Source organism: Melospiza melodia, chromosome 9, assembly GCF_035770615.1.
Source record: "Melospiza melodia melodia isolate bMelMel2 chromosome 9, bMelMel2.pri, whole genome shotgun sequence".
In the NCBI taxonomy this organism is placed as follows: domain Eukaryota; kingdom Metazoa; phylum Chordata; class Aves; order Passeriformes; family Passerellidae; genus Melospiza; species Melospiza melodia.
In genome coordinates, this window is record NC_086202.1 from 29349144 (window position 1) to 29377138 (window position 27995).

The 27995-nt window shown below is 37.3% G+C and overlaps 1 protein-coding gene across 2 annotated transcripts in view; it reads left to right on the top strand.

Annotated features, from left to right (window-relative positions):
- Window positions 1–27995, top strand: part of CABCOCO1 (ciliary associated calcium binding coiled-coil 1) — a 50873-nt gene that overhangs the window by 14141 nt on the left and 8737 nt on the right. For both annotated transcript variants that reach the window (XM_063162864.1, XM_063162865.1), the window contains exon 5: window positions 3130–3202. In XM_063162864.1, coding sequence (XP_063018934.1) covers window positions 3130–3202 — 73 coding nt within the window. The remainder of the gene's footprint in view (window positions 1–3129; window positions 3203–27995) is intronic.

Here is a 27995-nt window from a genome sequence, read left to right on the forward strand (position 1 = left end):
TGTGGCAGATGGGCATAAAAATTGAGTAAGTCATGGCTGATCCATATCTAGATTTACTGGGAATTTTCTGACTTTTCTGTAGGAAAAATGTAACACAGCAAAGTGGGAGTTTTTAGGGTGTTTTCCTGAATGCAGAAAAGTATTTTCTCTTGAGGGAAGGCAAAATACTAGGGTAGCCATTTAGAGTTTAGAGTACTTGGATTTAAAGGGGGATTTAAACCCATTGCAGGCAATTTCTCTTACAATTGGGCTATAAAATATGTCTCTTTCTCCTACTCTCTGATTTTTTTCTTTTGTTTCTTTCTCATGGAAAATATAAAACACTTAAGATTCTTCTCATAAAAAATGGGAACATCCCTTTAAATCTCAAATTTCTGTAGTCAGGCAAAATAATGTCCTGCCAAGTACTAACCCTAAACTAAAAGGAAACTTGGCATTTAAGATGTCTCAACTCCTTTTACTTCTGCCTTCCTGTCTGTCTTTTGTGTATTTATATGGAACAAATGTTCTTTCCAAATAGCACATCTATAAGTCTTGTGTAAATTATCCATTGAGAGCTATCTTGTCCATGAAGTAATTCCTTCACAGTCGGAAGAATTTCATCCAAGAGATTAGGTGCTCCATCCTACTTTGAACCAAAGTATTAGCTGGGCAGAAATACAATCAAGCTGCAAAACTTTTGCAGCAGAATGGTATTTTGGCCATCAGATATGGGTTCTATGTCCAAACAGCTTAATTTATTACAAATGGGTGCTGTGGCCATGCCATGGATGTACACACATACGGTAAAATGTATCATAAGTGTCCAGTTTATGCCATCCATTATTTCAGATACTGGATTTTTTTTCTAAATAAGAATGGAATTTGCACACTTAAATGGGTGTATTTTAAACTTTATTAACTCAGAAATAGTTTGAGTTTTATTCCAATTCAAATTAATGTATTAGTTCAATGCATTTTTTTTCTTGTTTAATTTTAAATGATAAGCCTGTAGATTTTTTTCTACTCAAGATAGTGTGACATGTTGTAGTTCAGATCACATTTTTACAGATGAGCGGTAAACCCATGGGATTTATAATGGAAACAGGGACAAATGCTTAACCACATTGGCACAAACTGTACAGCAACTATAATGACACCTTCAGGTTTGGTGGAAGGTGACAGTTATCATCTTTTTATCTTGTCTCCTTGGGCAAACACACATCAACGTAGCTCCTGACATTTTCTTTTCAGGAAGCAGTGGAGCTGGGGAAATATGTCATTGTTAATCACCTTCAGATTCTCATATGACATCATAAGAGGGCTATTATTAACAATATTACTTACACAAGTAAAATTATTTCTGGGTAATTGCTAGAAACATTGGTATGGAATTTTTAAATTGTTCACAGCAAATTGAAACAAAAAGGAGCATTTTGTATAATGTCTGATAGAAGAAAGAAAATTACACTGTTTTTCTAAATAAATGCTGATGTCTGATTTATGTAATTTGATTTCAAGACCATTAAATAGAGAAATTTTTTCCTTCATACAGGATTAGGGGTGCCAGGTTGAATAGAGATATTTTTAAAAATAAAGACATAAAATTCAGAAATGCCAGAAATAATTACTTATACATTTGGGTATATATTTTAAATTATATGTACCTGTAGCATAGTCCATGAACAATATCAAAACACATTTGGAGGGGAGGGGAAAGAAAAGACCTGACTTTTAGGTGCTGCAAAACTGGCTTATTTCAAAAACACTAGGATAAGAGAACAAGTTTGAAATACTAATTTCTGCCAATCCAATTGGAAGGATATATGTCTTATTCCCTGTGTGTCTATGATGTTCATAAAATATTTTTTGTCTTTTTTCAAATAATCCCTGTTAGAATTTTACCAAATTACAGGTGTGTATGAAAGGGGACACATATTTACATAAATCAGTGTGAGTCATTTCCAGGTTAAGTCCTGAACTCTCTTTAAACATAATTTCTGTGTTTCCACTGAAACATGTCAGGAATTCTTTGGTGAAGTGCTGCAATAAAAATGTACTTAAATGAAATTGCAAATACTGTAAGAACTTAATTGCCTGTGTGCTTTGGGTTTGGGGGAAGGCGGCCTCTAGGTGATGGCATCCAGACTTCTTATGTGGGCCTTGCCAGTACCGAGCCAAAGGTATTGCTGACCCAACTGATGGGGGTCCCAAGAAAAGAACCTGGGTTCTGTCCCTAGGCAGAAAGCACAGGAACCAGTTACAGAGGTTCCCTGCAAATATTGCTGTACCTTTCATGGATACAGCAGGCAGGACAGCAATAAAGTCCTGGAATCATTCTTCAGCCTGGACTTGGTATGAAATCACAGAGCAACATTTTAAATCATATGTCAAAATGATGTGACAGAAGCCAGGAGTTCTGTATCATGATTGTAAGAGAAGAACGAATTGTAACAGACAATGACAAACAAAACTTTTGGTTAAACAAATGCTGTATCATTGATCATTAGAAAAGGAAACAAAATTATTTGAAACATGTGAAATGGAAAGCCATACATGTTTAAGGAAGGAATATTTTAGTCCATTGACAAAGTCTGTTTAGAGTTACTTTTGTTGTAGTACACAAAACTGCTGTGTGTTAATCTATTTTTTTAATTTTTCTTAGAGGAAATACTACACTGATTTTGCAAAGTGACCTTGAGAGAATAAATACTTCTATTCTTTATTGTTTTGGTGTTCCAAGACCAAACTTTCTCCCTGTACTGGCAGCCCATCCCAGAATCTGAAAGCCGATTTGGCTTTGTTTCCTTCTTGTCTGCTATTGCTGATAATAAAGGCATAAGTATCCTGGTGATAAGTGTTTCAGGAATTACTTTTTTCAGAGGAGAACTTTGTCTTCTCGGAGTTCAATTTCATAAGGACTAAGTGGATGTATTTTTAAGTAACATGTTGTATTTTCTACAGCCATCTGATAATAAATCCTGCAAACTGAATATGCTGCTTGTTGGTTTAGAAGTTAAACAACTGTTTCTTTTTAAAATTTGGACTGTTACCATGCTGGAGGGTACCTCTTGGTTTAAGAAAACTTGTAATATTGTTACCTTTCCAAAAACTCACAGCTCTGATAGTCTACGTTATGTTGTTTTTCAGCTTATTCCAGTACTATAAAGCATATGAATACCTCTTCCACGTTCGTAGAGAAGATCTTGTGCTAAGTAATGAGGTGAGTCATTTATATAGATGGAACTCATTATGCAGAGTTCCTTAACGAGTGCACCATGGCATATGTTTTATATTGCTCAAAGCAACTTCATGTCAACATCCCTGCATTACTAACGTAAAACGGCTGATTAAAGAGCGCAAGTTAAGATGTTTTGATCCTCATATTCAAAATTAATTTGGGATCTCAAAAAAGTGTAAATGCATTGCTTGGTTAAGTCATTAGTTGTGTTAAATCAGGAACACTTTTGTGTAGGTATTTGTAAGTTGATGCATGTAATTTGAATTAGCAACGTGAGTCTGACTCTGCTTTAAAATCAGCAATCAAAATCAGAAAATGCTCTGTGCCACACTAGTCTGACCACAGCCCTCATAGACATGTGTGCATGTACAGAGTTCTGTACATGCTTCTGTAGCCACCAAGAGTTAATTGTACTGACTAGAAAGAAAGAAACAAGCTAGAAACTGAGCATTTTGAAATAATTCAGTTAACAATAGTGAGTTGGCGTCACAATGAGCTTTGTGATGTGTTCTGACTTACATGTGAAAAACTACATAAGAATGTGTTGATGCAAAACATGGCCTTTAATCAAATGGACAGGTTCAATTAATCAAATAAACCTTCCTTTAGCTTTTTGAGGATATTTGTTATTATACATTAAAAAATATTTCCATTTTAAAATTTTATTAGGAACCAACTGATGGCCCAGAGGGGCACAGTAGTGTATTATTTTTGATGGTACTTATATTTTAGCTTATCAGTACACAATGAAGTTAAAATTAGCGCACTGGAAAAATTCCTTTACACTTTCAGCTGGTATTTTGACTCTGGTGATGTGAGATAATTGCTTTCCATGTTACTTTTAAGTAGCCATATTATAAAATTACTTTTCTTGACACGGATACAAATATTTGGAAATTACTCTTGTCATTTGCAAGGTGGGTTAAAATTCCAACTGTGATGAAATTGGTGACAAAACTGTCAATACAAAGGTGAAGCAGAACTTCAGTGTTACTATGTTAGGGTGGGGGTTTTGTGTTAGGTAATCAGATCAATGGGTGATTAGCACTTCTTAATTGGTAAAATCGATTTTAATGGGGCTTTGATTAAGTAATTCTTGTGTAAACTTGAATCATGAATCTTAGAGGGTTTCAGGCTAGCTTTAAGGAAATGTGTTTGGGTTTTCTGAAGTCTCCTTTCTGGGTGGGTGAGATGATCATGTGCAGTCCCAGCCACAGGACAGGGCTTGCCCTGGGCAGACCCTGGGCGAGCACCACCTCTGCTGAGGGTACCAGCACCTCTGGGCAGTGGTAGGAGTGGATTTCAGGGAATGACTTCGGTGATGATCCATCCAAGCAACAAGTGCTGTCTGCAGCTACAACTGTCACAAAACCCTGCATGACAATCTTTAACTGTAACTCCTTTATGGCCTTCTCTTACCTATGGTGCCACTTCACTTCAATCCATCTGTTTTGTATTCTGAGCTACATGGCAGAGAGCTTTTAATTTGTCCAACTACACTCCAACACCCAAGAAAATCAATACTTATATTCTGTTAGAGTTCATTTTGATAGGGTGATGCATTGTTCTTCAATAAGTAAAAGTTTAAGGTATTGAGGCTGCACATACAAATTTATGGCATTATTTGTGCTTGCTTTATGTGTTAAAATGTGAGGAGAGGTGAACTCAGCATAGACTTCAAGTTCTTTTGCTGTAACTTTGTTTTATTTAGTAATTCTTATACATAAAAGAGATCATTACTTCTATTTTGCAGTCCCTTAGATGAACAGTTTTTTGGGCTGCCGTGGTTTGGTGTGTGTGGCTGTGGCAGGGACACACCTGGGGTCACTTGCTCTGCAGTGCATCTGCTCAGGGAATGGGAGATCAACTGGGAAATCCATGTGCTGAAAGTTTGGCTGCTGTCCTGTTATGTAGGCCAGTGTCTTACTACAAAAAAAATGCTCTTGCAGACACACGACAGCCCAAAGCTGGATCTGATCCTGACTGTAAGCTGAGTGCAACTAACGTCTAAGAAGTTTTCCTTTAGCTCCAGCAATAAAAGCCTGTTCTCTTGGAACAGGACACTCTAAATTGTAATGGCCAGATTTGCCCAAATAACAAGAAGCGCAGTGTTCCAAGAGCTTAATTACAGCATTATCTCCTTTTGCAAATGAACACTTTGAGACGAGTCAGTGAAATTACTTGCTTCAACAGAATTGATTTGCTTCCACTGAAATGGCTTTAGCTCAGCGAGTATGTGCACCGAAAAAATTACCTACGGAATAAAAGCCCAGCACCCTCAGGAGAAGATCTGCTGCTCTAAAAGAGATACAGCTACAACAAATAAAAGCTGTACTCAGTGTTGTAATGGATATCCTTTTAGGGAAACCACAGTGTGTGTTTTCCAAAGAAATCTTATAGCGATGGGTTGTAAAGTCATTGGAATTTTTTTTTCTCTAGCACAGGCAATTATACAGTGTTCTCAATCAAGTTTCCTTTTTGATCTTTCACTGCAGTTATTTTCAAATGACCCTGTCATTTCCTGTGTAGAATAAAATCAGACAAGAAAAGGGAAATGACTCAAAACTCAGATTATGCATACAATATCTGTGGTCATGCCACTTAACAAAATGTAAGTTATTTAAATGTAGCACATAATTAGTGGAGCTTCACAGTCTGATTAATATTCTGCATTTGATGCAGCTAGCATAATAAAGCCACCTCTGTAAAACACAGACAGTGTTCAAGTCTTAAAAAAAGATTAAAAATGCCAGGCTAATTTAATTTTTTTTTTTTTTTTTTTTGCATGGGCTAAAGCCTTTAAACCTCAAACTGCCTAAGGTGATCATATTGCCTAGGAAAAAAAAGGTTAAAACAGAAAGACATGAATGCTTGATTAGATGATAAAACACACATCACACTTCTAACCTACTTTGACAGTATTTAAAATTTAAAACTTGCCTTTCTAGCCATCAAATCCCTTACTTCTCCTTCATTCCAAATCTACAAAGACCTATATATTATGTATGCATGAATACCTGTTAGAAAACATGACGGTACAAGGAATTGCTGAGAAGTGTTAAGATTGCCAAGTAAATTCATTGCTTTTTTTTCCTGTTACTATTATGAGCAGTTCCCCCCATTTAGAATGATTACAGAAGAAGCTCTGCTTTAGCTGTTCTGTGGCTGTGATCCAAAATAAAATGCAAGCAGTGCTACCATACCAGAGTTCTTCAGGAATATTGCTGTTAAAGATACCAGTTTTTTCCCTTCTGCCTGTTCTGGGCATTTTGCTCTCTAGCTGTGATTTAGTACACCTATATTGGCCTGCAATTTCAAGGAAAGCAAAAGGAGTACAGACTAAATATTGATGTTCAGGGAGTCAATGGAGCAATTCTTATTAACACATCAGATCTTAGAACAAAGGTTTAAATTGTTAATACATGAATTGTGTAGAAGTTAATTCTTCTCTATTTCTACATTTAGTTAATATATTTTGCTTTGATAGGATATTACACAATATCTGGCAAATTTTTTCTCTCATTTACAAATTGTACCTTATACTGCAGTTCATGGTTTTTGCTCCTCTCTGTTTTGTATTTTTGGATGGTATAAGGCTAAGGTCTTTTGGGATTATGTCTGCTTTGAAACATTTCCTAATAAAAATAATGTGGTTGGTAAATCTAGTTTTATTCCTAGTTGCTTTAGCCAGCCTGATGGAGTAATCTGCTATTTTATGGCCCAGATGACTAGCTAAGTTTGACTTCTTGAAATAGTAGTGTACAATGTAATTTTCTTTAGAGATGTCATAGTGGGTCAGGTTGCAATAAAAATATCAAAGATTAAATTTAATGGCAGTGCAGATTCAGTATTGTAGCAGTTACTAGATATCATCCTCTGTACTTAGAGTTCCAAACTGGTTTCCATTAATGCTTTTGTTCTATGTACTCCCTACTTTCTGAAGCATTAAGCATTTGGGCTGTGTCTGGTCCTTATTCCAGTTATGGGTTGGGGTTGTTTTTAAGTTAGAACAAAATCCCTTCTTTGTTTGAGTTTAAGGAGATGGATAGGAAGAATATGCTTTTTGAAAGCTAATAAAGCTTTGTGTTCTTCTGATGGCAAAAGCCCTACAATCTGGGACTTGACTTTGGTACGTAATCCTCATTAGGAGTTGCATATTTAGATTGGTTAATCAATCATTGTTTAAATGAATTTGATCCATGACTTCTTGAGAACTGCATTTTAGAGATGTATGAAACCAGAATATTTCCATAAGCATATCAGTTCACACTACAGAAATTCATTCCCCAGCTAATGGAGTGCTTTTCAAAGCCTGGAGGTTTCAGATATTTTTAGTGCCTAAAAACCAGTGAGTTGATGTTTTTAGTTTTGTTTTCTAAATATCACCATGGCAAAGACATCAAGAAGAACACAGGACTAGAAGGGATGTCTTCAATTGTTAACTCTCATGCTGCTTTCTCTTAGGGAAACATTCATAATCCTCTTCAGAAACCTGTCAAACTCCAGTTTAAAAAGTTAACTTTTTTTTTCTTTGCTCTTCAGTTAGAAAGTGCCCTGATGCCTGGTTTCTGTTATTGTTATAAAACCTCAATTTCTGGTCAGGGTGTATTCATGACAAGCTTATGTGCATTTGTCCTTGTGACAATTTGTGCTGGTATTGACCTTTAGCTCTCGTTCCATCCCCAGTGTTTATTTTTCTAGTGCATAAAGAGACAGCAATCTTATTGTCAGCCTTCATTCAGCTAGACTAGAAAAGCCAGCCTTCTGTAATCTTTGCTTTAAAGGTAGACTTTGATACACATGTGCTTACATCCATACCAGCTTCTTGTCATCCTGTTGGCCTTCTTCTATAATTGTTCCTCTTTAAATCAGTTTTGTTAGAACATAAGTGACCAAACTGACATAATATTGTTGCTGAGATAAAAGCAAGGCCTTGTAAAATATCAATAGTGCTTTCTTTTCCTCTGCTGGGAATAGCCTACATGATAGGTCCTAGAAGCGTTTTATACCTGTATCGTGTGCCTATCGCATTGTACATCTGCTATTCTAGTTCTCCTTTGTTATTGCATTTTCTAGCTGAGATACTCCCAGTGCACTATGGGCTTTAAAAAAAGATGTCCCCACAATGTCACCTCCCAATTTGTCATTGAATACAAGAGTGAATAGACTTCAAGGGCGCTCAGTCCCATCTGTGTGGTATTCCTGTCTGCTCATAAATTGATCATGTCTCTCACATTGCTTTTGTCTAGAAAATTATTTATTTAATTTACTATGAAATTAGTCTGGCATCGTGTATCTTTGATAAATTGATGTTGTGTTACATTCCATTTCTCTTTAATTTCCATGCTCTTATTTAGTTTTTCCTTCAAACATGTTCCTCAAGCCTTTGCTGCTATGAAGATCAAAACTACAGCTCCAGGAGTAGGTTCATTATTTTCTGATTGTAGATGTTTAAAACTGGTACTCAGTCTTTTGATGTCTAAAGGAAAATTTTTGATGTCCATTACAGAAGTGTGCCATACCCAAGTCCAGATTACTGAAGTAAGCAGCTGGAGAGCCAGTGGGTTTTTGACAAAATTCACAGATATCCAGCTCTTTGATCTTGAGGCTTGCTATGGCTGAACTGGAGATCTTGAAGGATTTGTGATTAGTCTGAATGAAAAGTGGAGTCTGTTGGAATTTTATGCAGCGCTACTTCAAATATTTAAGCGTCTGTTGTCTAGTAGAAACAGCCTTTGTTTCCCAAAGCTTCTATTGGTATACTCATTTGTCAGTAGGGGAGCTACACTGATGCTTAGCAGTTAATTTCCATGTAGGTCACATGCTGATGATCTTCTAATGAACTTTTAACATTCCCAAGTTTTGGTAGCTGAACTGCTCTGCCCTAAGAGCTGATGAGAGCTCCAGAGAGCTGGTGGAGAGAGTGATTAAGAAAACGTTTTTTAAATTATTTTCTTAGGAAACATCAAATACAAAACAAGCCTGCTTCTTAACTCAGTAACATGCGTGAAGTCACGAAAGAAAAGAATTCAGGCAGGACAAGTGCCAGATAACTGACATGGGCTGTGCCTTCAGTGTGCTGAGCACCATGGTTCTGACCCAGCCAGTCTTAAAAAATTGGGAGCTTTAATTTCAATGGACCTATTCACATGCACAGAATTAAACTGAGAAGTGACTGAGGTCACATTGCTCAGCACCCTGGAGGATGAAAAACTAAATATATTAGAGGAAAAAAATAGAGGCTCATGATCAATTTACTTCAGTTGTACAACTGACAAAGCATCACATTTTTTGACTGTATGATCTTAGAGAGAGAGGGGGAAAAAAACTTCAATTCTTGGCAGGAAAACAATTCTGGAACTATGCAGGAATTAATATATACACAGATGTGCTCTATGAGTTTTTAATTATTTATTTAGGAAGTTGCTTGATTTCCATATGTATGGAATCGTGTGTGTGTGTATGTGTTTGAATGTATGTAAGCATACATAGTTGGGATAAGAGCAGTAATGACTTGTTTATTTGCTGGAATGCAGGTCAGCTAGGAATTGTAGGCTTTGATTGGAAGGATAGTCAGTGCATTAATGACAGCCTGTTTCTGCTATTCATCAGAATGTTCTATGACCCAAATGATGAAGCACTCTATCAGACGACTACAGCACATTTAAAAATGGTTATCAATCAAGATGTAAATTTTAATAGAAGACATTGAGAGTGGCAGAAATGTATTGACTTGGAGACGTTTTTAAGTGGTTAAGCAAAGTAGCTGAGGACAGACTATTAGGATATGAATTTTGTTTTACTTTTCTAGTATTCCAGAATACCTCAATCTGTTGATGCCCTTTGCAAATTCTAATTGTTTAACTTGACCAGCATGAAAAAAGTACTTGGAGCTGAGCAAAGATCTGTAATTTTGTTTCATAGGAGAATCTGAGAATTTTGCAGTTTGATTTAATTCCAGTTTAAAACAAAAAAATAAACACTTAAGAGGATTGCTATTCTCACATGTCTGTGTTTAAACTCCCTGACACAAAAGCAGTGCTTTTGAAGGTGATTTCAGAGCCCCAGCTCCATCATGGTGCCATACAGCATAGTTGGCTCTGCTGGAGCAAGACCCACACAGTCTAGGGGTCCTCAGCTTGCTTGGGGAGACAGGAATCTAGAAAACAGGATTCTTTATCAGCCAGTGTGGAAAACATTGGAAGGGCTTTGTACATATGCTGGTGAGAGCCAGGTAGGTCACTGCTGGCACATTGGCAGCAAGTTATTCGCGCAATAACTCAACTTTAGGAAGTTCAAAGGACGTAACTTGAAAGGAATCTGCTGAAAAAAAGTAGAGACACATTTTATTTTGAGCCCAATGCATTATGTCTGCTGCAGTACAGTGCTATTTTCAGTGTCAAACTCTTCCATGTAAAGTAGCAGGCATCAAGGAGTTATTCAAGAATGTGCCACATTTTGTTTATATTTGGTGGTTCAAATTTAGCTGCCCTTTTTTAAAGTTGTTTGCCAGAAGGTACCATTTTGGTGCCTGTACAGTTTGACTTACTGGAGACTGGTTTTCCAGAGCAGTTGCCCTGTTTCCAAGATTTCCTGCATAATATTTGGTAATTGACTGACAGAGATCCATGACCTTAAAGTACAATTAACAACTGTTTTGTACCCCTTACCTTTATCTGCAGCTTTTCATCATCTTGAAAATCAAATTGCATTCATAAAAGTATTGGTGGAATGGGCAAGTGATGTAATATTTCATGGGAATGTATCCCCACGGGTGAATATTTAAGTATCAAATTCATACATCTTGTGACCTTATGTTATGAATAACATGTTGACCTTATTCATATAAATAAATAGCATGACATTTCTTTACCATGATGATTTATAATCAATATACATTTTAATAAATTTTCATCCATTTAGTTGATGTTATGAGGACAAATGTAATCCAAGTCTAAATAACAGACAAGTTTTACAGTCCTTTAAAGTTCCTTTTTAAAATGCACCAGAAAGTTTGTGTCTTCTAATTCCACCTTGAATTTTACAACTTGTCATAAGATACAACATAAAGTATTTTTACTGAATATTGAATCTGATGTATTTGAATATTAATTCATAAAACATTATTTTGATTTCCTATAAATATGCTAAGCTCAGCAAAATGTAGTGTTACTCATTAGAAAGCTAAGTTTTATAGGATGTCTGGTTGGTATTTGAGGTAACTTATATTGCTACTTAAGTTTACATTTAATAAACCTTAGCTAAGAAAATTGTTTAAATTTCAAAGGAAAGATAATAAATAAAATGAGGGCATCTAATATTAATGTGAACTGTGCCTTTATTTTGCTAAAGCATTCAGAGCTAAATAGTGGTGGTCTGTTAACAATCTAGGGCTATTTGGCAAGTCTCTAAACTTACTCAATAATCAAAACATAAAAGGACAATGGAAACTTTTCACAATAAAAGAAAAAGGAGTTGAGTACAGAAACCAAACAAATTATTCTCTGCTTTTTCTTGCTAAGGATATGAACTTTATAGGAAGGGCAGCAAGCTCTGTGTTAGGGTTGCCTTTTCCTGCCTTTGTTATAAATTACATCTGTCTGTGAAGAATCCTCTCCAGTTACTTCTTGGTTCATGGCTACGGGGGAGGTGAGCATGTCTATCTGGAATGGGGCAGAGAGAGACAGATTGTGGGGGAGCCTTTTCATTTTAATGGTTTGTTTTTCACTGAGGAAATGGCAATTCTAAGCATTAATTTGCCTTGCTTACTAAATATATAGATGGATAAAATTCCTAAGGATCCAGCTGTGTAAATAGAATATTAACAAAACAACTGTTTTCTTCAGCATTTTTATTATTTGTTCTCTGAAGCTTGCTAGACTTTTGGAAGACTTCAGCACAGTTTAGGTTAAGTGTAATCATTCAAAATGTTTTTATTAGTGCTTAAATGAGGAAAACATTTGGCAAAGGGATGGAGTTTATCCAAAGCATAATGTTTGATCCTTTCACGAGAGTCTGAATACAATACTGCAACAATATTGTAAGGCACCAGAAATATGGGAATAAGCTGCCAAATGGTACTGGAAGGAGAGCCTGTACATACCAAATATGTTGGGTGCAGTGTGGTCTCCATGCCCTCCTTCCCCTGCACTGGTGAGCAAAGAGATCAGGGTGAGGTAGCCCAGATGTGGCAGTGCAGGGCTCTGGCCCCTTTCTCTCCTGTCTGCAGTTTCCTCCACCATTTGATCCCAAGGCTGCAGTCACTTGCAGGCTGCTAGCGACAGAGCAAGGTGGAAATTCTGTCCTTCCAATCCCTTCTTCAGTGTGGGCTGGTGGCCACCTCCCACCAGCTCCAGTCCACTGAGCCTCACTCTCTCCTCTTCTGATTTGGGAAATGGGCTCCCATCTGCCTCTTCCATCAGCCTTAACTAACCTTGTGCTGCCTGAGTCTCCCACAAGTCCACTGTGTTTGTGTGGAAGCTGAGACTCCATTATGTGTTTTGAGCACTCAGAAAACATCAGATAGGCTTGAAATCACAACAGCTGGAGCCTTTTGGTGTTCTTCACAGTTAAGATTATTATCTAAAATATTTTTTGGTTTGGATTTCCATGTGTGCTGTTGAAAATTTGGTAGTGAACTCATCCTGAATCTCTTCTTGGCCAGCTTAAGGCAAAGAGGAGAAATACTTAATTGTTTATACTTACTGTTTGCTCTTTCCTACTTGTTAGAGTGGGCAGACTGTTTGGCTGACATTAAGGTGCTTATATGGTGAGTGCTCAGCTTTTTTTTTTTTTTTTGGCTGACTTCATCCTCATATTTTGTCCTCTGCCTGCAAAGCCTATGTTAGAGCCCATGTAGGTTCTGCAGGGTTACATTGCAGATGGTGTTGTGTCCAGGATAATTCCTAAACAAACACAGATGTTTTTGGCTGAAATACCTCAACATTCTGCTTTCCATTTTTATGACAAGTGGTCCTTTTGACTTCTTGCTTGGTTCTACAAGAATCCCACAATATTGTAAATACACATTGCAGAAAATATTGTTACTACTCCCACAGAACAGGTCATTCTGCATGAATAACATTCTGATACACATATGACTATTTTCTTAGTGTTAGAATTCCTGTGCTTGATGTGTTGATTCTGTTCTATTCAAATAATACGAGGTAAGGAAAAATATCTCCTGTGCATTTGCACTGTCATTTATTTTGACTGTGCATATCAAATTTGGCCTGTGAACACAATCTAAGGAAATGACATAGATTTTAATTGATAAAGATGAATGTTGCATGCTTCATTTATAGGAAGGCCATCCAAATATGGTCTCGGAGTTGTGAGAACATCCTGTGCTTGACATGTCTTGAATTTTGCATTGATCAAGGCTGTGGACAAGTTTCAGGCATTAACAGGCTGGAATTCAGGTCTATTTCTAGATTTACTGGATATTGTGTGTTGTGAAAAGATTGCAATACATTGCAACCAATGCATATAGTACTCTTATATAATAAAAGGAAAGAGTGCTAAGGATGTTCCTTAGAGATTATTCTACTTTGAATATCTACTTTACATTCCCTCAGCGTTTTTCTTAGCATTCATTTTGTATTCATGGTGCCCATTTATCATTTTTGTCTCTATCTGTTATACATTTAGGATCTTAATGATTTTCTTTTGTTCTAAGAAAGATGTGCCAGCTTTTTGTATTCGTCAGGAATTAGGATATAGTTGAATACTTACTTTTGGAGAAATGTTAAATTACCTGTAATGGTCAGATTTCCAATGAACTAGTGTTACTCTCATAATAAACTATTGTCAGTTTTTAGTGTTACTGTTGTCCTGGCAGGTCTAGATTAAAAGGAAGTGAGGACTAGAGCCTAGGTAGCTGACTTTGGGGTGGGGAGGGGGGGTAGGAGGGGATGGTTGGTTTTTTGTGTGGCTTTTTTTTTTTTTAATAATCCTACCATTGGTTCACTGTGGTGCCCTGCAGTGGAATTTCTAAAAATGTCATTATGTTTCTGTCAATTTTGAGAATGACCCCTTGAGTCTATCAATACTGCATGCCTAGAACTGTGCGCTGAACCATTAATTTCTGTTTAATAATCATGTTTTGTTTGAGAAATCAAGAAATTGTCAAGGTGGAAATAAGGAGCCAAATGTTACTTATTTTACCATGACACAGATTTTATCTTTTGTCCTTCCTCCTTGCTTGCAAATAGAGCTCTCTGAATTACTGAATATGAAATTAATATCCTTTTCTCTGCAACCCTAACGTGGCCAAACACAATAGGAGTAGTTAAAGACAGGATTTCAGTCTTATCTCTGTGTTTCTGAACTACTGCTGGTTTGTCTTCAGTTTCTACTCTTGTTATTCATACTGGTTTTATTGCAGTATATTTAATTGTCTCTTTGTTCTGATCAATCCTCAGTTAAATGGGTAAATAATAAAAGAAAGAGAATACATAATCAAATTACCAGCAGTAATTGGTCAGTCCAAGCATTACTGGAACTTTATAGTGGGTGGAAAGAACAGGGCTTTGGTATCAGAGTCAAAAAGGCCAAGCCTTTAAAACTGACAACATAAATACATTGCTACATTGGCACATCTTTGTGAATTTAAATTACAAATTATTGTGCATAATCAGAATCAGAGCAACTGGAAAATCATACAGCATGGATAGACTTTATTAATTTTGGATACAAATGAAAGACATTGGACAAGCTTAGAAATCTGACAGGCTAGGAGAATCTTAATATTTGACAAATTGACTTTGTCTCCTGGATTGCTGGGGTTTTTCTTTCTTTCCTAATAGTGGAAACATTACAAAAAATAATAAGCAGCAAACCATATGCATTAGAAAAAAATGTAGAAATCTGTGGTAAGGAAGGTTATTTGGGAAATGGGAAAGTTTAAAGGTTATACATTAAATGATCAACAGGGCATTGTGTGTTACACAGGGGACTGAGTTGCTCTAGGAATTGGGAATTAAGCCCTAAAGTTTTTCAGAGCTTGATTGCCATTTTAATACATTTAGGGTTTTGCAGACCATAACATGAGTAGGTTTTGTTTCATTTTGTAGTGAACCAATACAATTAAGAAGACAAATCTGCTTTCTTCCTTAACATTTATCTGTTAACATGCTAGCAATTTTAGTAGCAAAATAAATTGCTTAATCAGATAGGTACCAATAGCTCTAACCTATCCAGACATACAGAATTTGATTTTTTAAATTTTCATTTTCTCCTTCTACCAAATCAATTGGAGAAGAATGGACAAAGAGTAATGAAAAGGTAGCATGACTTAACAAACTAAACCCTGCTCTATGGAATTCAGGTACATAAAAGGTCATTTTTATAGATTTGTGCTATTTAGAGGATTCTGCCTGTTACATCTGATAAGATCAGTATGGTGGGGAAAAATTAAATCTGCTCATGAAAAGTACACTGAACTTGACCAATGCTACAATAAATAGTTGTGTTTCAGCAGGGTGTTGCAGCTTCATGTTTACCTGGCTTTCAGGTTGACTCTGTCAACTACTTCCCAGTTAAGATCCAATTTACTCAGGCTGCATAAAATCTTTGATGTGACATTAATGTGCTCTGGAACTCTGTCTTCAGGGAACAGTAATTTCAATTCATCAAAAATATCTTGAATTTGAAAATTAAAGAATTTGGGATGGTGACTTAGACAAATTTTTCATGTGATATTGCATGAGAAGGCTTGCAAGGTCTGTCCTTCTGTTACTATTACCCTATTGCTGTAAGGTCTGTCCTTCTGTTACTGTTGTCGAGTATAACATTTTGAGTGAGCTGCTAAGATTTACCATTCAGTTCATGTTTCCTCAATACACTGTGCCCCGAGTAATTTCAGGGGAACTGCTAGGATTGTATGGAAAATAAACAGTATATTACCATGGCGTGTAATGTGCAAAATTTGGCCTCAAACTGAAAAATGTTACATTAAAAACACTCTCCCTAATGCAAACATCCCATATTTACAGCTGTAGAAGATACTACTACAACTTTGTGATGTGTGGTTGTATGTGTGTATGTGTAAGTAGAGTAGAAAGTGCTGTATTGGTTCATCTTGTGGGTCATTCCCAAATAAGACTTCATTTGAAAACATTTAACTAATTGTGCTTTGTGTTTTCTGTAGTGAATTAAGGAGCCTAGTTAGTGCTCAGCATTAAGAGGAGGTTGCTGCAGTATATCTGCAATACAACGGGAATTATATTTGTTAATGTACTTTGGGAACATTTAAATTCTAATCACGCAGACGAAAGGAAATTTCAAGTGATGGCAAGTAAATTTAAATTACACAACAGTAAAGACTTTCATACCTTTGAAAATATTTCAGCACTGGCTTTTTTTTTTCACTTGCTTTGATTATCCATGATCACAGCAGCAGAATTCTATTGCTGTTGCCATAATTTCTGAAGCATAACTGTGCTAACATGAAATATGTATATATAGGTACATTTGCCAACTTGTTTTAATTTTGTCGTTGGCTTTCCACCTCATATGTTGGGAGGGGCTGCTGATCAGCGTGGTGGTTGAAGGAGAAGGCAGAATTGTTGTAGGAGAGAATGAAGATAAGCAGGCAACATTTGGAGAAAAAGTAAGCACTTTTTCTGTGGTTTCAGGGTCAAGAAAATAAGATTTCCATCCCATAAAATCTGTCTCTGTGACCTCTGGGAGCCCTCTGTGGCCATGCAGGTGTGAGTGTGGCTCACAAGCACTGTGTAAGGCAGGAATTTTATGCCACGTAAAATTGTCAGCTTTGCCCTTGTTGAGCAGTCCTCTGGATCAGGTCTCACAAGCTGTGTACCTCCAGTTATCTAATGGATATAGCTTGGCTTTTCCTGCAAGCCGGATCTTGGCTAAGGCAGGAAAATGCAATACAAGATATGTAGTGACTGTGGAAGGGGAGGACAATTCTTTCCAAGGAAGCATTTTCCTACCCTTCTCAAGCTCAATGTCCTCCTACCATGAGTCTTTTCACCTCTTCAGCAACACCTGCTTATTGTAAAAAAAGAGAGGAAAAAACTAAGCACCACTGTGACCAAAAATAGAATTCCCCCTTTTTTTTTTTTTAATTTCTGTGTTTAACCTCTGCTTTTTGAATCATATGCACAGCAAGAAAAACGGGGTGTGCTCTAGCAACTTGTCAGCTATGAAGCAGTGCAATTTTTTAGGTAGAATCATGCTATCAGTTGGAAGTAAACAATAGGTCTGCATATATTTAATTATTTACTAAATTTTGAGTTATGCTATTCTTTTAATTATGTTAATCAGGCAGGCTCCAACATTGCAAGCCTTAGGGCTTGAAGTGCAATTTCAATGCTTTGTATTAAATTTGCTGAACTTTGGAAAAAGATGAAATGGCTCAGTATTAAACATTTTCTTGATTTAAATTTTACTAACCCATGCACTTTATGACTCATATTCTTTCCGTTCAATGTACAGCCCCAGCAGAATGACCATAATAGTGAGTAAGTGTTCCTTTTGCACACAGGTTTTGCTTATAAACTTGATGAATAAAGGCCTGGCTGTTGAGGGAATGGTAAAGATCTATTGTGCCTTGCACTTCAAGGTCATTGGTTCAAGCACACATCATTAAAGGCAGAAACTTAACATCTGACTGGTGCTTCATAACATACATTAAATGAGTTAGTGGTGTCAGTGGAGACAAAGGAAACAACCAGTTCAATTACAAGAGAAAGGGGTAGGACTAATGCACACTTCCAAATATTTGGAGGAATTGGGAGATGCTCAATGTCTTCCCCTGCATGCAGTCCGAAGGGTTTAGTCTTTTTCAGTCTGGAAAGGTTGTAGCCATCCTCCTGCTTGATCTCATTCAATGGCATGAGCTTAATGAGTTGAGCTGGATGAATACTTAGGTGGAAAAGGATCCAAGGAAAATGCAGGTAGAAGATGGTTTGGTGATGAAGTAATAGTGAACCAGTTTGGTGCTGCACAATGGGCTCTTTGAAGGGAACTGCCACACTGATATTCTGGCCACTGGTCATTACCTCAGGCATATAAATCACAGGCAGAGAACAGTTGGGCATGGTGTCCTCATGACTGCCTTCAAGTGAGTAATTACAGCCTGCCAATGGTAGTTCCCCAGAAAAGTTAATGGCATGAGGTGCCCTCTCTTTTGGTCAGTTGTGCAGTGTGATTGTTGCTTAAGGCTCTTTTAAAGAAGTAGTTGCTTTTCAGTCACGTGATTCCTTTATGTGAGACTTTTATGAATGTTAGGTGTGTTTAGAGGAAGGAGTTTGTGGAACGTGGCAGTGATTTTTTTTATTAGCCATTTAATATTTAGTTGTCAAAAGGAAGTAAATCACTTCTGTCTGCTCTAAAAAGTGCATTCTTTTTCCTGCAGCTTTTCTCTTTCCTTTGGTCTTGTTGTTGTTATTGTTTGCTTTGAAATCTGGGTTGACACTGGACCCAGGATGTCTTTACTTAATGTATACATAGGACTTAGTGAAAGAAATTATTTCAGCCATTATAAAAGAGCCCTGTGACATTTCCTCTGTGGTACCTTTATTCAGGAACAGACCAAAGGGGGAGGGGGTATCAAATAAAAACTTCACCTAAGTAGTTCCTTTATTAATAAGCCCCCATTAGAACATTTTGTGAGTAAGAAAGAAAATAAGGTGAGAAAAACTAGAGAAGGAGAAACTCAACCTCCCACACAAATGAACTTCCAGAAAAAAAATAGGGGCATATGCAATGCTGGCTTGGTTTGGTTTGTTTCTTTTGCCCTTTAGCCCTTGTTACTTGTATAACATAAAGTTCTTATACCTTTGGAAGATGTTTAAGTCACAGGTTTTTTATAGTTTTAATATGAGTATACATTGAAAATACTTAGTAATATTTTGGATTTAATGTTTTAGATTTCTTTTTATTCTCAACACTTCACTGAAGCAGAAAGCATTTTTGGAAGAGGTCTTACACATCTGAGCCCCTGAATTAGTCTAATGTCACAGTTGTTCATTGAGAGGTGGTTTCACTTAATTGTAATGGGGAAAATCCAGTGGAAGATTTTGCAATGGAATTTTATGAATGAAATCTTGGTTTACGTTTAAATAAGTATGCAGTGCTCAATGAAATGATCTCTGGAACTTTTGTGAATATTTTATTCAATAACCTTAGCCCATGTTTGTTTTTTTGTTTTTTTTTTTTTTTTTTTTTTTTTTTTATGAGGATAGTGAAGTTCCAACTGTCTTTTTTAAATTTAAAATTTAAAATGTCAAAAGCTTCTCTATTAAAAATATATTTCAACCTCTAGGTATTCAAGTATTGCAAGAGTATTATTTATTTTCATAAAGGATTCTATCTAATTCCACATAATAACTTTTTCTAAAGTAGACCGGGGGGGAACATGCATAGAATATGTCAATTCTTTCCTGAAAGAAAACACCTTGTTAATTTTGCCTCCAAACTCGAATAGGAAACTTTTTTGACATAAAAAGCAATTAGGTTTTAAACTTCTTGTCATGTCTGTTAGAAAATCACACAACTTCTAAGCAATTAAAAAAAATAAATCTTCAATCTCAAGTTATGGCAACCTGTGATATTTAGTTGGAGGATTTTTAGGATTAAAAAAAAAACAACAGAACTTTTATATTTCAAAATATTAGTGCATCGGCTTTATTGGAAAAAGCTGCAATTGTTCAAATGATCTCAGTAAAACAATTTGGACTACGGTTCCCGGAATGCTCATGAAGCTGACATATCTACATGTTCTCAAAAAGTCATAATCCATCATTCTGATGCTAGATCGATGGATTATGACTTTCTGATGTCAGGTCTGTGAATTAAGGCTTTTTTGAGTACAGCCTGCTATCCAATTATTGCCCCTATTCATATATTATAAATCATTATTCCTTCACCAGGTAGTCAGCAGTTTCTATTTCCTGAAGTTTCAGAGCATTCTTTTTTTAGCCATTGTGGCACTCCCATTGAGCAATCAAAAATGGAGAGCGCTGACCTGAAAAATAAAGCTTCTATCACAGCAAATTGTTGAGGGAGCAACAGTCGTTTCTAATTCTTCTAGTTTCTGTTGAAACAAATCTCATCCTCTTCCTGCACAAACAAGCAATATAATAAATTAGTACGAAAGTCAGTAGTTGGCACACACTGACTTCATTTTTAAGTGCTTACGCCTGAGTTTCTTAAAACTGATGCTTTCTTCTGAGAAGTTTCATTTTTTTATGTGAAGAAAGATCAGCTTCTGATTTAAAGCTGGAATTTGCCAGTGTGCTGCCTTAAGTGACTGTGTCTATTAGGTGCTGTTAAACTGAAGCTCCTTTGAATGAATTATTTATAATGTAATACTCACCTCTAATGTAACAAAATGTATGATAAAAATAAAAAATGCTTTACTGTAACCAGTTTAGGTGTCAAATCAAAACACATTTAGGACAACTTTATTAAAAGATACTCAGAAAAACAAGAGGAGTTGTTACAGGACCTATCGTGCATTCAGAAAAGTCATTAAATGAAATGTAATCATCCTGTGTTGGAGAGTTATCTCAACAGATTTCTCAAGCTAAGGGAATTTAGGTCTGGTCTGTGTGGATGGAGAAAATCAATAGTATGATCTTGTTGGTTTTTATTTCATTTTGCTGTACTGATATTCTTCATTAGGATACGGTTTTCACAGTAGATGGCTGTGCATAAAATATGCCCAGTCAGTACATTGCTGGTGGAGTAGTTGTCAAAAAGGATGGAAATCGATGAAAAGGAGCGAGGTGTAATGAGTGGAGTAGAATTTATCTTTATTAACTGTTTGTTCTAGTCCTGTGACTGTTGTGAGAGCTGTCCTAGTGTGGCTTGTGCCTCAGTTTCTCCTTTGGGTGGCCACATGGATTCTAAAATCTGTGTTCCAAGACTGTTTCCTTAGCACTCTCCTGATAAACAGGCTTGTGTATCTTGTGTTACCCCTGTTGCTCTTCAGTCAAGGATGTTATCAGAAACTATATGAGAGGGTTAATAGACATTTTACCTGTTCTGCCATTAAGTAGTTGGGGGGCAGTTTGTATTATTTTAATATAAAGGGAAACATTGTCTAGGCATATTTATCTCATTCCTTATTGTTTATTTCAGGAGTTCTGGTCATTAATGGCATCCTTGCTCTCACATTCCGTTTCCTGTTACCTCTTTTACATTTCAGATTTTGGCCACCAAGGCTTCCAGGGTGCTGCAGAGCACTGGGAAGAGGTGGTTTGTTGTGAGAACAGACATAGTTGTTCTATGAATACCTTTGCAGAAAACATTATTTCAAGGACAGGTGCCAGCACAGGGATGGAACTGGGGCGGGATGGAACTCCAAAGGCCTCCTTGTTTCAGACAGCCCAGTTCTGCTGCTGGGGAGTCGCGTGAAGCTCCCGCCACGCACGGAAGTCTGCTCCAACCCATTTTGAAATTTCCTGTAAACTGCAGATGCCCACTAGATGGAGACATAATATTTTCTACACTAGTGGCTATACAGATGGTAATCAAACCCACCAGCTGCTGCCTGCGCATTCCGGGCACCGCGCCAATTTACTGGCAGTATGTCGACTGGGAAGCAGACAGTGACACACTTTGATCGAAAAGCTTGTATGATGATTTTTTTTTTGTTGTAATATTATTGTTTTTTTAAAAAATGATAAAAGAGATCAAGATGTGTATCTTGATCAAAGGGTAGTGCTGTCTGCTTTCCCATCAGCAACTTCTAATTTATAGAAATCAGATTGCATGGAAGGCAATCAGCAAAGGTTTGAGGTCTTTCTTGTTCTCACTGCCAAGGCATGCTGACAAGTGAGAAAATTAAAATCAGAGAAGGTAGGGAGAGAACTAGTAAAACACTGGTTGAAATATAATTATTTAAAGTTCACAATTTTAATAATTTTAGGGCTGTTAAAAATCCAGTTAAAGTGCTCCATTTGTCATTCAGTTGTATTATAAGAGCACCTCAAGGTCTTTCTCTGATGGAGGGTGTTGCTTTGAGACTAATTTAGCACGGAGAGAGAAATATATCTATTACTTGTTGTCATGGAAAAATAACCTGTCTCTGGTTCTGGGGCCAGGTTTTTCAAAGGTACCTCCTACCAACTCTGTTTCTTCCATATGGAGCTGTGCATCCAGTATAACTTATAAGGGTGTATACATGATACAATGGACACCTGTAAAGAACTCTTAAACCAGTCAGTCCTATAAATGTGGAAATACTTTGTACAGAGGGACTTAACTGAAAATTTGTCTATCATACTTGGTAAGATCTTTTCTCTTTAGGGTCTCTAGTTAAGTCATTTTTGTTTTCAGCTCTTGGTATCGACTCCCTCTTTAAAAGCCTTTTTGTAATTTTATTTTTCAGTCCTTTCCTATATATATGCAAATTAGCAGTTGCATATGTATATGTGTGTGTGTGTGTGTGGACTGTGTTTCCATGCAGGGGTCAATATTTCTGGCCAACATAAAAGCACAAACCCAGTGACAGTGGTGAGAATTGCTTCACATTCTGCCAATTTTTAAGACCAAAATGGAAAATGGCATCATAGAAGGACTGGGATCTGTGACATTTTGTCTCAATGGAGCAAGGGACTATTGGAGGGAAGAAGCTTAATGTAGGTAAGGAAGTTAATGGGGCCCACCTCCAGGAGTCTTCAGTGTGAGACCTTTGATCTGATCTCTGGGTTATGCTCAGCCTTACTGCCTCTCCTCCACCCATGGGATGTGGTTGCTGCGTCCCATCATTCTTGCTCTTTTCTTCCACAGCACCAAATGAAGTCCTGTGTCCTCATCCAGCCTGCCTTTCTCTGTGCTGCTAGCCAAGCTTCCCAGCAATTAGTGATTTTCCTATCTTCTCCTCCACTTCTCTCCTTGGCAGTCCACACGCATTGGATTTTCCTGCTGAGTGCTTTCTTCTAAGGGTTAGATCAAAAGACAGCAACTTCAGAGTAGGAGATGTCATGTTTCTGGGAATGGCTCGGCATTCTCAAGAGAAGATGCTGCCATTGGGTGCTTGCTCCCTCTAGGTATTTATGACATTGCTATTTAGGAAAGCTGCCAAGGAAAAGGTGCTGCTGAAAGGAATAAATAAAACCCTTTGGCATCATTGCTTCATTTTTTCCCATCAAAAGCTGTCACATTGTCTTTATCTCATCAGGCAAACTGCGTACAAACTTTGTGGTCACACGTTCTTTGCCTATTTTTGTAGAACAGAGTTTCTCAGAGAGACAAAGCACAAGGGGAGGAGAGGAAAGGCTGCAGTGTACAACTCAATGCAATACCCTTTAGCTTCACTTATTCTGTGGCTGGCTCAAGACTGTCACTCCAGAACTGGAAGTGTTTGCTCTCTGTTCTGAGTGATGATACAATTCTGTATGATTGTGGAAATCTTTGACCAAATGTTAGATTTTTGTTAGTTCTGTTACTTGTGAGTATGGTGATTTTCTATAAGATGTAGTAAACAGACTTTATAAGGGATAAGGAGTTAAGAGACTGTTTTTAATTTGTTTTTTTAATTGGAGAGAAATTATTCAGTAGAAATGTTTGTTTCTTCCCTGCATTGTTGAAACAAATTCTAAAAATCCACATTGGATTATGTGATTTGTCATGAGCTTCCTAACAAGTCAAAGCAGAATGAGATTTATGCTATTTTTCAGCAGAAACCATTTCATGCCCCAACAGAAATGGAAATGACTGTTCTCAGAAACCTTCCAAGTTGAAGTGGGAGGAGATAATCTGCAAGGAGATATTACCTTCTCAAAAACAACCTCACATCATCCAAGGTGTGGTTGGCTTTGGCAGTTTACCAAGGGGAAGCTTTACTAGATTTCAAATCACCCACCTAGCCAAGCTGTGCTGAGGCAAGGCTTTGTTTAACTCCTGCATTCACAGACCAACCCTGCCCTTACCCACAGCTGCGTTTTTATCTAACGTGAATGACAGGATTCTAAAGGAGAGTTAAAACAAACACAGGCACGCACACAGAGGTGCAGCATAAACAGATTTATGAACACATATGTAATGAGAGAACCTCTTTATATTGGGGCACAAAATCATGTAAGGAAGGGAGGGTTTCTTTAGACTAACAGGCCGTGGTTACAACTCTGCTGATTGAAATTCCATAGAAATAGAGTTGTAAAGAAGCACCGATACCTTAGACTTATGTGGAGGGTTTGTGTGTGCTGATCAAATATTCTGGTGTTAAAATAGACTAGTTTCACATAGAGAGGTGACTGAAAACTGTAACTCTGAAATTTCAGAGAGCTGGCTTTCTTCTGCATTCCTACATTGGGAAATATATGCTAATGGCTTAATTTTTATGATAAAAACATGAAAAATAAGTCCCTAAAATAGTGTTGAATCCATTTTCTGATAAAACAAATTTGTTTTCCCATTTGTGATTAAAATGACCTACAGTGAGATTTTTTTTTTTAACTAGGTGTTAATTAAAAATATGGAAATGGATTTAAAAAACCTTGCAGTTCACAGTGGAAGAATTACCATAACTGATCTGTTCTCAGAGCCATGCCTGTTCTGAGATGTTTTTAAGATGTCTAAGTTACTGGTTGTTTTTCTGCATGATTGTTTCCAAAGCAAAATGTGATTCCAATAAAAACAGTAATTGAATTTACAGTCCACAGGACAAATTGTTGTTTTAACAGAAACTTACACACTCAGGCAAAGACCTTATGTTTTAGGTCTAATAACAAAGAACACAAGCTCCCCATTTTTATGTGGCCATATATTCTGCAGTTTTCTAATGTGGCATTTTTTCTTTAAAAAAATCTATATTGTATTTTTGAAATTATGTGAGCAGTTTTTTCCCCCTTTTAGCACTGGATCAATATTCCTTGGGTTGTGTTGGTTTGGGGTTTTTTTAAAGCAACCTTTTAAATGTTAGTGCAGCTATTTTCTGTAGCATCAGCTGGGGGTGAATCAATACAGACAAGCCTATCCACATCTAATGCACCTAATGACTGAGAGGAGTTTGGAGAGAGCTTGTTCATCTGGCATTTGGTGCTGAGAGAGCGTGCAGAGCACAGGACAGTTGTGTGAGGGGCTTGTCCATGACCAGTCTTGTGTGGAGAAAACGCTGATTTCAGAGGAAGTGGGTAGAAAGGGAAGGCTGTCCAAGAGCAGTGGCAGACAAAGGCAGGAGGTGGGACCTCTTTCCAGCATCAGGCAGTGACTGCCCTTCACTGTGCCAACAGCAAAATGCTATTTTTCTGCTCTCTGCAGGTGCCCCTGGGCTCTTCTCTAGCCCTTTTTGTTCTAAAAAGTGGAGGGATTTAGTTTTCCTAGGTTTTTGGAATCTTGGTGCCTTTTTTTCCTGTTTAGGTAAAGCCTGAAGTGTGTGCCTGCTGAAGTAAGAGAAGTTGGGTGGTGCTCAGCTCCAGGGGCACACAGGCTGCTCTGAACTGGTGTGTGCAGAGCCTGAGACACACTGGAGATTCACACATGCTGGAAACAGGCATGTCTACATTAGCAGGCATTTTTGGAAGTCCTGAGGCTGACCTAAAGCCCTGTGGAACAGTAAGAGTTGGTGAGATATTGCTGCATCTCGGATGTAACACCTGTAAATAACAGTCCAGGATAGTGCCAACAGCTGTCTGGCTCTTCCCTAGACACTCAGGGTGCAGGAGGAACACGTGGTGCTGGTAATCATCTCTGAGTTCCTACAGTGACCATTTGAATAAAAAAGGGAATATTTCATGCTTCTTACACCAGGCAAACCAGGGACCCCAAGTGAGCTTTCCTAGGTTCCCCTTGGGAAAAGGCCAGAGAGCAGGCTGTGCTTGCTGCAGTCCAGGGCAGGTACATTAAGAAATTTTTAGGTTCTTAATTTATCTTAGTTGACTGTCTCTCAGGAGAGGCAATTGTCTTTGCACTTCCTGCAAGCAGAGGTTTAGGGGGTTGACAGAGCCCCTAAAGCAGGTGTGATGAATACCAGCCCCCCAAGCAATTTAATTCTTATAGGCCATTTTGTTGCCAAAGGCACATGCTCTCATGCAAATTGGTTTTCTGAGAGTATGGAATTGCAGTATTTATAAAATGTTTGAAGCCTGGTCCCTGAAAGAGGTGCAGAGATGCCCCTGGCCAAGTTTTGTTTCACATTTTTATCATAATGTTTTCAGCATTCATATTGGTTCTTTACTGATAAAGTAATGTGGTAGAAAAGATGCACAACAAGTTTAAAGCTCCAACCTGATAAAGGTGGATGCCACTGCCTGTTGTTCATTGGGTTCAACAGAACTTACTTTTATGGTTTTCAGATGTGATCATATGAGTAATAAAAGGGCCTTCATTTTTAAAAACCATTTGTAGCTCTAGATAGGTGGTTCCTGTGGGAACGGTGCTTGTGGTGTTTTTTTGTTTATTTTTTAAATGACTTTAGATCCCTGTTGATTATGATTGTGTGGCCAATATAGGAGCTGGCTGTTCTTTGCTTTCCATGGCTTGTTCCAGAGCCCCTTGAAGTGGAAAGGGGGGAGTTCATACTTTGAAGAGTCCAGACATGCAAGAGTTGCACTTTCAAGAACAAAGAAACCAAAATTGTTCACTCCTCCTGAAAATCTGTATGTATTTTTAAAGGGTTATATTAGCCTTGAGTATTCAAAATGATGAGACGTATCCCAAAAAATAATAAGTTGCTTAAAAATAATTGTTTGGTTCTTTTTCCTTGCTGTCTAGTTTTTTAGCTTTTAAGATTCATGTTTTCAATCTTTCCTCTGCAACCATAAGAGCTAACTTTATTTTTAAATGAAAGCTGAGATTCTCTTGTAATCCCATAACTCTGGGAGATTTGGCAATGCTAAATGCAATGTGAATTTAGAGTGACCATTCCAAGGTGAATCATTCAGTGATGTGTCCTCGGCATTAAAGCCAGCTGGGATTTTTTTTTTTATGTCTTATTTTGTCTTTCTAAATAATCTGCAAATTGGCAGCAATAACTGGAAGCTTGGTGAAAGCAGTAGAAGACAACTGCAGCCTAGTAAAATCAGGGAGTTTTATTGTTGGGTTTTTTTCCTGGTATGTTAAGATAGATTCTTACAGAATCTAGGCATTAAGGGCACTCTGCATTAAGATATCTCTGGAGAGGAAGGCTTTGGTTGTTTTTGTAGAAGCACCCTTTTCTACTCAGTCAAGCATTAAAATTGGCAGCAGCTCCTGGAGTAGCAAGAAAATCCTGGTTGTCCTCATGTAGTTACTGAAAACAGTAAGAGGATATGTAAAAGCTTTAACTCCAAGGAAAAATATTTATAACTGTGACATTGTGTTTCCTTACAGTAATTTATGGGCGAAATGTAGGAAAGGAGGAACACAAGCTATAAATAATATTTCTTATGTAAACATAATGGCAGTAGCAAATTCTTTTTATTTAAAAATTAATATTGATGTTCATTAATATAAATTACCACATTTCAGATGACTCTGATGTCCTTGAGGCCAGATGTCACTGACTGATTTACAGCTTCCTGGGGGGAGGAGGAGATCCTGTTTTGTCAATGTAGGCACCAAATTGCTTCAAATAGCTATTTTAGACTAGATTCTTTACTAATGTATTGTCAGCAAAGTCGATTCACATCACAGATCAGAAACATGGAAAACTCTTTTAGAACATATTGACTTGGATTTTTGAAATGCAGGAATAAGAGCATAAAGCCTACCTTTGACTCACTGAACCTCTGTTTCTTTTAGGAATAGTGGTTTGAAAACTCCTGCCCAGGAACACGCACACAGAATTTCCATGTGCATCATTAGCAGCCAGGGACATCCT